Raw genomic sequence first — 11,540 nt, forward strand, 5'->3', positions numbered from 1 at the left:
ATAGGTAACAAAGATTGTGAGGCAAGCAATTGCTTTGTTCGAAAGTGCTTAAGGTGATAGGAAGATAGGGCTACCATTTACAGCTTAAACACAAGGAGGGGAACGCTGCAGAAATAGGGTGCTGGTGCAATTTCCTGAGTGCTTTTGCTCAAATAACCCTGTGCAGTGTGGGGAGATTTTCCATCTGTCACAGACTGACCAGGGACCTCAGGTTGTCCCTCTCCGCCAAGAGACTTCTTCTCCCGCTAGGATGACAAACCACCGCAATCCGTCGGCAATATCCCCAAGCAAAGTAAAGGGATATCGCTATCCAGTACCCAAATAACCAGGCAAGACTAGTCTTTAGGTACAACAAGGAGAACTGATTTATTTTAGACACAGACTGGCTGGGTATATCCAGCAAAACACACATTAACATAAAACAAGATACAAACCGCCCCCTTAATCTGCATCCCAGAGACAACACGGGCAGTAAAGGGATTAACAATGCAAAAGGATCCCAACCTCCACTATCTGTTACTGGCCAAAACCAGTTACAAGGTTTGGCCGGGATAAATGTCTGTAGTGATGGGAGGAGGGGGGAGACAACATCCTACTTTCTAGGCTGAATTAAGTGTCGGTAGCGGCAGCGAGATTTTGGAATAGGTGAACATGTGCCAGGGCATGAATCCCATTTTAGCATGCTGTATGAACAAGAACAGAACTCTGTTATCAAGGTTTCATATCAAGGAAGAAAATGTGACTTTCTACAACAGGTAAAAAAAATACTTTCACTGCTAACCTCGTGCCTGCTGTGCATACATTAATTGCATAGCGTGAAAGTATTGAAACACTGCATAATATCAGGCTAACAAGCTTTTAAATGATTACATGTCACTTGAGGGTGCATGCATTCATTGGAATGTATTTGTCATGCTCATCTAAAGAAGCTCTGCGTATGCTTTTAACGCCCTTTGTTCTGTGTGCTGCTACTTATTATTACTTGGATGTCTTGTAGAGATCAGAGCTTTCTCTCCTCCTTCTTCTCCTCTTCCTTGTCCTTGTCCTTCTGGCCGCCTCCCGCCTCCAAAACCCAGGCGCTCAAAAAAAGGTCTGTTCACTTCTGCTATGTATTTTATTTTTATTATTTGTGTGCTTTATGTGCAGTTTTATGTCTTCATCTATTACTTTAGTCACAAAATACTCTGACTGTTCACAAGCAGTACCATTAAAGCATCTCGGCAATACTGGCATGGATAGGATTAGCCAATGTTATTGGGAAAATGTATGTACTGAGTCAAACCAGGTGTGTTAATGTTGGCCACAAACGTCTTTTAAGCTGTTAAAAGGAAAATGTAATAACTGATGCAAATAAATAATTACATGTAAGTTTTAAGCAACTGTTTTGTGAGTTACTGCTTTTGTTTAAAAGAGATCCATATTTTCCATGTCACTCCAGTAGTAGACATTAGGAGATGGCTACGCCTATCCAAATAGGGCGGGAGATTAAAACCCTGGAACCTCCCTTTCCCTTGAGGGTATTTTTCTGCCCTCGCCTCCGTAACAGTGTCTTTTCTGGGGTTCTTAATGGACACAACCTCAGGATCTTGTCTTCTGGAAGAAAGGTTCTCTGTGAGATAGACCAGACTCTCCTCGTCTGTTTTAAGAAGTCACACGTGCAGGTTAAGGCAGCTAGGACTGATGACTACTTCCAGACAGGAGCTACCCTGGGCACTTCTGCACATGAAGCATCTCCAGTGGTTTATCCTGGTGGTTTGGGACCGGTCAGTTAAAGATGAAGGTTGTACTTCCTGAAGTAGTATTTTACTCAGGCGTGGTGGCTACAAGGAAATAGACTAGAACAGGGCATGCAGTGCTTCAGGATGGGGCTATGTTCTTCCTCCTCTACCCCTTATAGCCAAGGTCCTGAGGAAGATCCAAAGAGAGGTGCCTGGTGGTGATCCTGATAGCTCCAGATAGCAACAGGATTTGGTACCCAGAGTTGATTGAGTCTGTCAGTGACAAAACTTATAACATTGGAAGTCATGCCAGACATACTATGGCAAGTACAGATACTTCATTCAAATCCAGTATATTTGAAGTTGACAGCCTGGCGTTTAAGGGAAGAGATTAATCAGGCCAGCGGGAAGAAGGTTAGCGACCTGCTTTACAGCAAGATCTGGAAGAACTTCAGCTCTAGGTGTTCAGGCAGATTCAGGTATCTATATCCCAGTGTTGGCTTTTTTAGAAACCTACACTGGGAACCTCCCCAGGGACTTAGAGCTCAATCCATTAGGGCTGTCTCAACATCTTGGGCAAAGGCAGCCTGGATGTCTATGGACCAGATCTGCAGAGCGGCAGTTTGTAAGAGTGTTCATAGCTTCATCAAGCATTTTCGTCTGGAGACCATGTTGATCGAAGATCCCAAATTTGGTAAAAGAGTGCTGCAAGCTGTGGCTTCCGAGCCCACGCAGTAGCTTTGTTATATCTGCTACCGGGAGCGACGTAGAAACTGTGAATTTTTGCTAGAGAATTTATTTTCCTTGTTACTTCCTGGTAGCGATTGTTTGTCCCTCCCTGATAAATATGGTTTATTCTGCATTCACTGAATGGAAGGGGACGTTCCGGGGTTTTTATTTCCTACCCTACCTGGATAGGCAGAGCTATCTCCTAATGTCTGCTACCGGGAAGTGACAAGAAAATATATTGTCAGGTAAGATTTCACTGTTTAATAGGAGAAAGGCAGGTGTGCTGTATGTATGGTTGCCATAGCAGCCATTTTTGTTCCTGGATGACAACTGATTTAATTAAGTTAATCTGGGAAAGCACTTTATTGGCGTTTTGGACGTGTTCAGGGAAACATGGCTGATACGGGAACCCTAATTACACTGGCACTTAATGATGTCGGTAGCTTGGATCTGATCTTGCTCTCTCAAACCTCTGATTTAGTAAGTTACTATATTTTCAACACAACAAATTGTTTTGTTTGTTTCATATTTCCAGTGCAACTGACTGCTGCTGCTGTGGATGAACAAAGTACACCAGGTGATTTTTCCATCTCTCACGTGTGTTCGTAGCTCCAAGTTATATAGAAGGCAAATTTGATTGCATGTGTCCTGAAATCCAGACATTTGTCCTTTTTTTTTTTCCATACACCAAGTGAGCTGTCTGTGCCTGTCTGTGTCTATTTGTCTTTTGGAATATGACACACAAAAATCGTGTGGTCTCAACAATACCGAATTTTTTATCTTATTTGCAGAAAAGAGAAGGATCGACAAGTGTGATTTCAGCAGTGCCAGACCAATGGTGGCCATATTTGATTACAACCCTAAAGAGAGTTCTCCAAACATGGATGTTGAGGTATTCCTTTAGTCCCTGCTTATCAATATGTATTATTGTTTATATGAGGTGATAAGAATCTGTCTCCTGGGTGCAAAACTGACCCCATTTTTATTGTTTCATTGTTGTAATTTTGAATACATCTTATTGTCTCGCTCCCATCAGGCAGAGCTGAGCTTCAATGCCGGTGATGTCATCACTGTGTACGGACAAATGGATGAAGATGGCTTTTATTATGTAAGTTGCGTCAAAAATTGTAAGAATTATGATGTGATTTATGTAATGGGCTGTGAAATAACCATGAACCTTTACCTTTTATAGATAGATCAGCATCGCCTGTGTTATCAGCATGTCCCAATGAAAACATAACTCATGCTCTATGCTCTGTAAGGGGCTGTGTGTCTGGATGTCTGTTAAAGATCATACTTTTAACTTGGTGAATAGAGTAAATCAAAGAGTAGTAGTAGACGATTCTTCTTAGGTTATTGAGACGGCAGTGCCAGGTTGGTACACATTCAGAGGTGCGGCTACATTTCCCCGTTGTCATTGACTTAATCCTGCCTGAAACTGGCCTTATTACTAGCACAAGAAAAGCACTAACTTAAGTGCCCAACACAACTTTTTGGTAGTCAAGTCGCTCCAAAGAGGGTGTCTCTACTCTCTGAGCTTCACAATGTATTATAGAAGGCCAACCTCAGCAAGCTTTTCATGCAAGATGCGCTTGGTTTATCCCGTGTAATGCATAACGGTATCAGAGAGCCTTCATGACTCGAGGCCATAAGTGACATCAGACAATGAAGACTGCAACCCTCCTGCAAACTTCCATTTCAGAGAATAAACTCTGAACAAAGTATAAAAACAAATGCCAGCGTTTAATTTATGCTCATTCCATATGCAGAAAACTGAATATCGTATCTAATATATTCTACATACCGGATGTTGAGTAGCTGTGTATGCATGTATGTCTTCAGGAACATGCTTGATATTCTGCTAGATGATACAAACCGTTACTGGAGGGTAATCATGTTGTAAAGCGATATTTCACTGATGTATAGATATTGAATAGGTAACATGATGAATGCAGAAATCCGTGCCGTGTTCAATGGAGTCATTTATAGTCTCTTTCCTCTCTGCATGTATATATATATATATATATATATATATATATATATATATATATATATATATATATATATATATATATATATATATATATATATATATATATATATACCGTATTTGCTCGATTATAAGACGACCCTGATTATAAGACGACCCCCCAAAATCTAAATATTAATTTAGGAAAAAAACAAAAAGCCTGAATATAAGACTACCCTATAGGAAAAAAAGTTTTACTAGTAAATATTAATTCATGTAAACAATATTTTCATATTTAATAAAAGCTATGATTGAGAAAAATATATATTTTTTTATTTCCTTTTATTTGCCAACCTGCCCCCCCAGTTATGCACATCTGCCCCCAGGGTTGCCACTCTGCCCCCAGAAATGCCTTATACCCCCTATTTGCCACTCTGCCCCATGATATGCCTTTTAATCTGGCATATAGGGGGTTAAAAGGCATATCATGGGGCAGAGTGGCATATAGGGGGTTAAAAGGCATTTCTGGAGATATATATATAACTGCTAACAGCAATCACACCCCTATCAAGCCAAGGCAGCCAGTACATGCTGGAACCTAGGATGATAGGAGTGTGAGTACAGCCTCCCTATGCCATGCTACCACCACCACCCTTACACATCCATACTAACACACACTCACAAACATTTAAATACTCATTCATTCCATTAATCACATATACACACACACGCTCAAACCCCCCAGCCCCCCACCCCCTTACCTGAACTGCTGAACTCTCACTCAAGACTTCTGCAGGGGCCCGCTGTGCGTGCAACTTCTCTGGCCCCGCCCCCAGAGGAAGGAGGGGGGAGGCAGAGTTTTGTGACACGCTGCTAGCTTCTTGTTCTCCTGCTGCTCGCGACCAAAGCCCGGTAAGTAGCATGGCCCCACCGGACATTTTGAGGTCTGATTAGTAGACGACCTCGATTATAAGACGAGGGGTATTTTTCAGAGCATTTGCTCTGAAAAAAACCTCGTCTTATAATCGAGCAAATACGGTATATACAATCCATATATTTATCAATGAATTTAGTGATTTCAGACAGATGTCTCCGGGGCGTCATGAGATGATTTAACAATTTAAGAGGTGCTTAACGTTGAGTTAGTGGGAAATCCTATACATATTCCCTTCTCATAGATCAAATCTGGTAACTTTAAGTTAAACGGAATAATGAAAGCATGCTGGTGACTCTTTTAAAGCATGGATATGATATTGCTTATAAATCTACATCAATCGTGATTCCTGTTTCATTAGGGAGAGCTAAATGGACAAAGAGGACTCGTACCATCTAATTTCTTGGAGGCTTCCCACACAGAGGCAGAGAAAGCAAGATCACAAGAGCCGGTCCATGTAACCGGAGAAATGAAGGTGAGGACCCACACGTAACCAGTGGCTTGCTTCTAGCTTCTCAGTATGCATCTTTCTCAAATATCACACTATCACCACCTGTTTCTGACATATTAAATAAATTGGTGACCGGGATCTCATGTCAGTGCTTTGTGTGGCAGATGCTGATGTAGATGTTCGCCATAGCGTGCTTCTCACCTTTTCAGCAGATTTCATATGTCAGCACCTTGTACACTCCATGCCCTCATTTCACTCTAGAAAAGCAATAAGTACTAGAGAATTCGCACGCCTGAAACCATTTCATACATAACGCCACTTCATAAAAAATCCATTAAATACAGCATAGATTTAACCGAAGAACACTAAGGGTGCAAACTCAGTCTATGTCTTTAGTGGTCCAGGTAAATGCAGAACAGCAAACTGTGAAATGGACAAACCTTTTATTTTTATGAAGCTTTTGAGACACGTGCATAGAGCTGAAAAGCAAAATGATCTCGGCATGAAATCAAATGTCATTTTTTTCTCTATTTTACCAATTAATTTCCCTACAAATCTTCACACTGAGGTGTCTGGTCGCTAAGGGTTACAAGAAGACGGAAATCCTTCAGGCGTTTTGTGAACCATTAAAAATATAAAGCAGGGTTAAGAAGGAGAAGAGGGAGGTTGGATGAGATAAATCGGTCTGCAGGGACCACTCCTGCCAAATATTATAATGTGGATGAGTTTGGGAGCGAGTGTGGGTACGTCTCTAACTGCTGGGTAAGATTCCAAGATCAAAGGAGCTTGCCATGGTTTCCACGTTTTTGCTGTGAGAGTACCCAAAGGAGTCGTCGTTTTTAGGGTATGAGCTGGAAAGATTCCAGAGAATGCCATTTCTGGGGTTACAGTAAATGGAGTGCCAAAAATGTCTCGCAAGCTGTCCAACTGCAGCCACCTTTGGGCAATTACAAGGTCATGCCACCAAATGTCACCTCTGGGTTATGTGATTTTAAAACCGGATATAACAAATCTGGTGGGATATAGATTCCCACCCCTCTTTTCAGATAGTATAATAGTACCCAGATATAGTTTATCAAAATAGATGCAGAGTATCATTAGTCGCCCAAAGACAAAATGGTAAATGGGCCCTTAATGGCTACAGTGACGGGTTTGTTAGAAATGGCTAGAGCGGGGCATCTCAGCACGGCTCGATGTGACGTAACGAAATCTGCGGCATTTTCTATACTGAACAATAGGCTTCCATAAAGGGGGTCCTTGCGTTCTAGTCTGTAAGTTTCAGATCATAAGAAGTCCTCACAGAATACTATTTTATGTTTGAGTAACTGTACATCATCCTCTGATTAACAAAAAAAACAAAGATGACTGTTCTCAGCAAACTTAGTTTCAACTAATGAGTCTTTTTTTTTTTTTTTTTTTTTTTTTACTTTTTGACATATACCGTAATTTAAGTGTGCTAGTCTACTAGTAGTTTATTGGTAATCTTCTGATTTCTATCAGTGCGTAATGTTTATCCCTAAGGAAGACCAATCAAGGGCTTTGGAATGTTGTCAACTTTTTATTATTGGGTCAATGTCTAGGTCACAATATTCTAAGTATGAATGTAAGCTGTGGTGCGATAGATTGTTGAATAATATGTTTAACGTACTAAAAGGTGATTTAGCAAATAAATCTGATCTGTAGCATGAGCACTTGTCTTTAATGACTTTGTGTGGAAATGTTGGTCATACCGTAATCTGTGTTATCTCTTTGTCTGTGCCTGTGTGTTTCACTCTGGATATCCACAGAGGTTGAAAAGAAGAACCAAGTGGTAGATTTAATAGAAAGGGACAGACAGACATGTAAGTGAGAACTCCTCTCCTTGCCTCACCGGCATAGCTGTAGAAGTGATGCACTCCCTCCCTTTCCCGTGTGTAGGTGAAATAGTTATACCCAGTAAAACCCTTCTGCAAATCCTCAACTCTTCTTTAAGTAATCTTTTTCCTCGGCATCTGAAAACCGCTAAACGTTACCATATTCTGTTACTGTAATTGGACATAAGCCAAAAGGATTGTCTGTAACAGAGTCTGTTGTGCTGTTGGATCCTTGCTGTCAAATGAGGATCCCACAGTACTTTATGAACACAGTCGGCTTATGTGCTGTCAGGGAACGGCTCTGCTGTAAGGAACGGGCTTTTTCATCTAATCTCTTAAGAAAAGGATTGTGCAAACCCTAGTTTTGCCTAATCGTTTTTTTAAATTGAATTAAAATGTTGCCACTGGTTAAACGGTGCAGTGTGAGGAGTGATGTGGCGGACTTTTGGCATCTGGTATATCACGAGGATGTAACGCAGGAAACCGTCATTGGGTGTCAATTCTAACTTTCCTAAATGGCTTGTCAATGTTGTTGGTAAAAGTTATTGCACTCGGTATGTTTCACTTTGAGGGGGTGACTAGTTAACTGATTTGGTTTTATTTGCATTCATCCTGCTTCATGAATCTACAATTCTTTTGATTTGTCTGGTTAATGTGTTATTGGTCAATACGTTTGGTGGATTTGCAAAGTAATTGTAAATGGATAAACACCACAATGGTTATGTTATTTTTTTGACTTCTTTTGGGTGATCCTTGGCCGTTTATAAAGTCTCTGCTTTGTTTCTTGTGGTTATGCTTCGTATTAGTTATTTAACTTGATGGCTTGTCTCGTCTACAGTTTAGCTTTGATGTGTCCACGGACCAGCCAGACTCGCCACCAGAGGATTATATCTGCAACCAAGCCGATGACTTCAAACTGGCCTGCGAGACGTCCGATCCACATCAAGGCGTCATATCCAGCAAGAAAAAGAAGAGCTTCTTTTCGAAGGGGAGAAAACTCTTTAAAAAGCTTGGGTCTTCTGGAAAAAATGTGTAGATCTGACTTTTCCTCCCCCTGCTATATCCAGCAATAATCCAATATCTAAACGTGTGAGCAGAGATACGGTTCTGTCCATCACGATTCCTCTGCTGGAACTTACGACGATGGGCGGCGTTGCTATTTTGTAAATAGTATTTATTGTTAAATGGTTTGTGAACAATTTCTTGATGTCTGTGACAGCAAGAGCAAACTATGAATGTAAATGGATGGTGTCTGCAAACAGAACAAGTGCAGAAGGTGGAACCGAGAGATCCAAAAGGGATTTTAGGAAAGCCTGGCTTTTCCCAAACGCAAGCTAATGTAGTTCCCCTGGCTTGTCACTTTTGCACTAGATCGGTGACTATGCCTTTTAGGACGACAAGGAATGTTTGCACTATACATTCTCCCAGATCCTATGCCACGTTCTTGGAAGTGCAGTATGTTCCAAACCTGCCACGCACACAATCCAAACCAACTGGGAGACCACAAGCGCCAACGTATATAAGATTTGGCATGAGTTTAATAGCGCTTTCCCTTCCCCCAGAAACTTACATCAGCTCTGTTGTGTTGCGCGCATGTTTGAAGAGAGTATTCATTTGCCTTATTTTTACCTGGTTCAACGTTTTACTTGTTTACAATGTTCTACATTTTTTGTGACGGGATAACAGAATTGTTGGGTTGCTGTGATATGTAGGTGGCAGCTCAGAGGGTGTTTGATTTCATTGTCCCTGTCGCTGACATATCCTCTCCCAGCATCCGAGCCATTACTGTGTGCACACGCGACCAGCATTTTGTACCACGGATCCAATATTTTGACGCTTTCAGTGTCCATATAATTTATTTTGCATGTTTCACGAAATAATAAAATACAACACTGTTTGGAGGGTTTGGGTGAACAGCCACAGTGTGTTCGGAAACACTAAGTGACGCCCGTTGGTGTTGCAACATGTTCATTGTTTACAAATGCAAATACATTTTATTATAATAAAGTATATTTTCACAGTTTTGTGGCTTTTCATTTGAATATAGCAATCTGCTTAGACCATATGCTGCGTTTCACTGCTGGTCTCATCAGTAGAAAGGCGATACTGCTAGTAAAACAAGAGGGACGTTCATTTTAGGAGAGGAGAACTGTTAGAACATGATCTAAAACTAGAGGGTCAGAGGTTTAAAGTTAAGGCATTTTTACTTAAATGAAAGCGCTTCCCAGCAGAAGTGGTAGGCATTAACACAATAATGCGAGTGAAACATGCATGGGGAGGAGACCAAGAACTGCCCTAAAAGTAGATTTTGTTTTTGTGTGATCCAATCTTAACTGCAAAGAATCAAATGACAGGAATGCTTAACGTTAACTTTCTCTATAAGTGGGACAGCACCTTTAAATGCATAGTAGTAGTTTGCGAAGATAAAAGAAGAACCCATGGATGCCTAAAGCCTGAATGTGTCAGATCCTGAGTGTAATTCTGTCACAACCCAAAGGCCATTGTAGAGAGAAATGTCAATGGATTCCTTTACGGTGAAAGTCAGGTTTAAATCATTCCTGGCCCCTTCATTTACAATATCACTTAGCTGTGTGCTGCTGGATAAAAGGGGGCATTAAAGGAACACCTCGAAGACTCCTAATAAACCGTGTGTTTTTTTTGTTTTGTTTTTTTTTTTTGTAAATTAGACTATTATTTTACAACAAAGCATACACAACAGAAGGGAAATAGGAGGGAACAAAATAGGGGGGGGGGGGGGGGACATACCTGCGAAAAGCAGCCATAAGTCAGAAAATCCCGACACAGCAGGATAGTGCAAATAACAATGACAGCAGATATGACATCAGAGCCCCAACAGAGCGTACAGACAACCCAGCACCCGCAGCCCGGAGGGGGGTACCAGAAACGAATGAAGGAAAATCAGCCAAACAGAAGCCGAGAAGAGGGGTCCGCCAGGAACTGGGACCAGTAGAACCAGGTACGACCATGCCGTTCGCTAAGACTATCAGACCTGGCCACGAGTTCCTCCATTTCACGAACCTGTTCAACCCGCAACACCCACTCCCGTATAGAGGGCGGAGATGTCGCACCCCAATGAAGGGGAATCAAAGCTTTAGCTTCATTCAACAGGTGTCGAACCACCGAGCGCCGATACACTAAGACGGGTTGGGAGGTAAGATGCAGCAAATAGTTAGCAGGGGCGAAAGGGGGTGGGGAGTCGGTGAAGCGAGGAAGGACCCCACGGATAGCGGTCCAAAAAGGGACAATCAAGGGACAATCCCACCAGATATGAAGCACTGACCCCACCGACTGCCCACATCGCCAACAGACATTGGGACACTCAGGAAACATAGCATGTAACCTAACCGGTGTGCGGTACCAACGCGATAAAAACTTGAAGGACATCTCCTGTGATCTAGAATTTAGGGAACAGCCGTGTGTCAAAGTAAAAATCTTACCCCACTGCGCTGCAGTCAAAGTGACAGTAAGCTCTGATTCCCATTTACCCACATAATCAGGTAACGGGGCATCGTCGGCGCCCAGCAGGAGCTGATAGAGCAGAGAAATACCGTGGGGAGGCAAAGCATCTCTAGAGTGCAAAGCCTCAAAGGGCGTAAGATCCCGAATAAGGCGATGCTTCTGAGGGATAGAAGCAACAAAATCTCGCAACTGCAAGTATTGAAGAACCTGAAGAGCGGTGGGGGCAACCCCAGGGAGAAGGCTAGACAGAGGTCGAAGTTCACGACCCAGCATAAAGGAGCACAACGAGGGGGAGTCCTGGGATGGCGACCCCAAAAAGGCACCCCCAGACACACCCGGGGGAAAATCTGGATTACCACGAAGCGGAGTCATGGGTGACGGGTAAGTCAGCAATTGGTACTTACGA

General features: G+C 42.1%; 1 protein-coding gene across 1 annotated transcript in view; it reads left to right on the forward strand.

Moving 5' to 3' along the window:
* The window catches only part of TSPOAP1 (TSPO associated protein 1), a 50,410-nt gene extending 40,736 nt beyond the window's left edge, over positions 1-9,674 (forward strand). The window contains exons 27-32 of the mRNA XM_053455869.1: positions 998-1,090; positions 2,983-3,024; positions 3,239-3,339; positions 3,484-3,555; positions 5,712-5,825; positions 8,493-9,674. Coding sequence (XP_053311844.1) covers positions 998-1,090; positions 2,983-3,024; positions 3,239-3,339; positions 3,484-3,555; positions 5,712-5,825; positions 8,493-8,690 — 620 coding nt within the window. The 3' untranslated portion in view covers positions 8,691-9,674. The remainder of the gene's footprint in view (positions 1-997; positions 1,091-2,982; positions 3,025-3,238; positions 3,340-3,483; positions 3,556-5,711; positions 5,826-8,492) is intronic.
* The last annotated feature ends 1,866 nt before the right edge of the window (positions 9,675-11,540 follow it).

Source organism: Spea bombifrons, chromosome 2, assembly GCF_027358695.1.
Source record: "Spea bombifrons isolate aSpeBom1 chromosome 2, aSpeBom1.2.pri, whole genome shotgun sequence".
Classification (NCBI taxonomy): Eukaryota; Metazoa; Chordata; class Amphibia; order Anura; family Pelobatidae; genus Spea; species Spea bombifrons.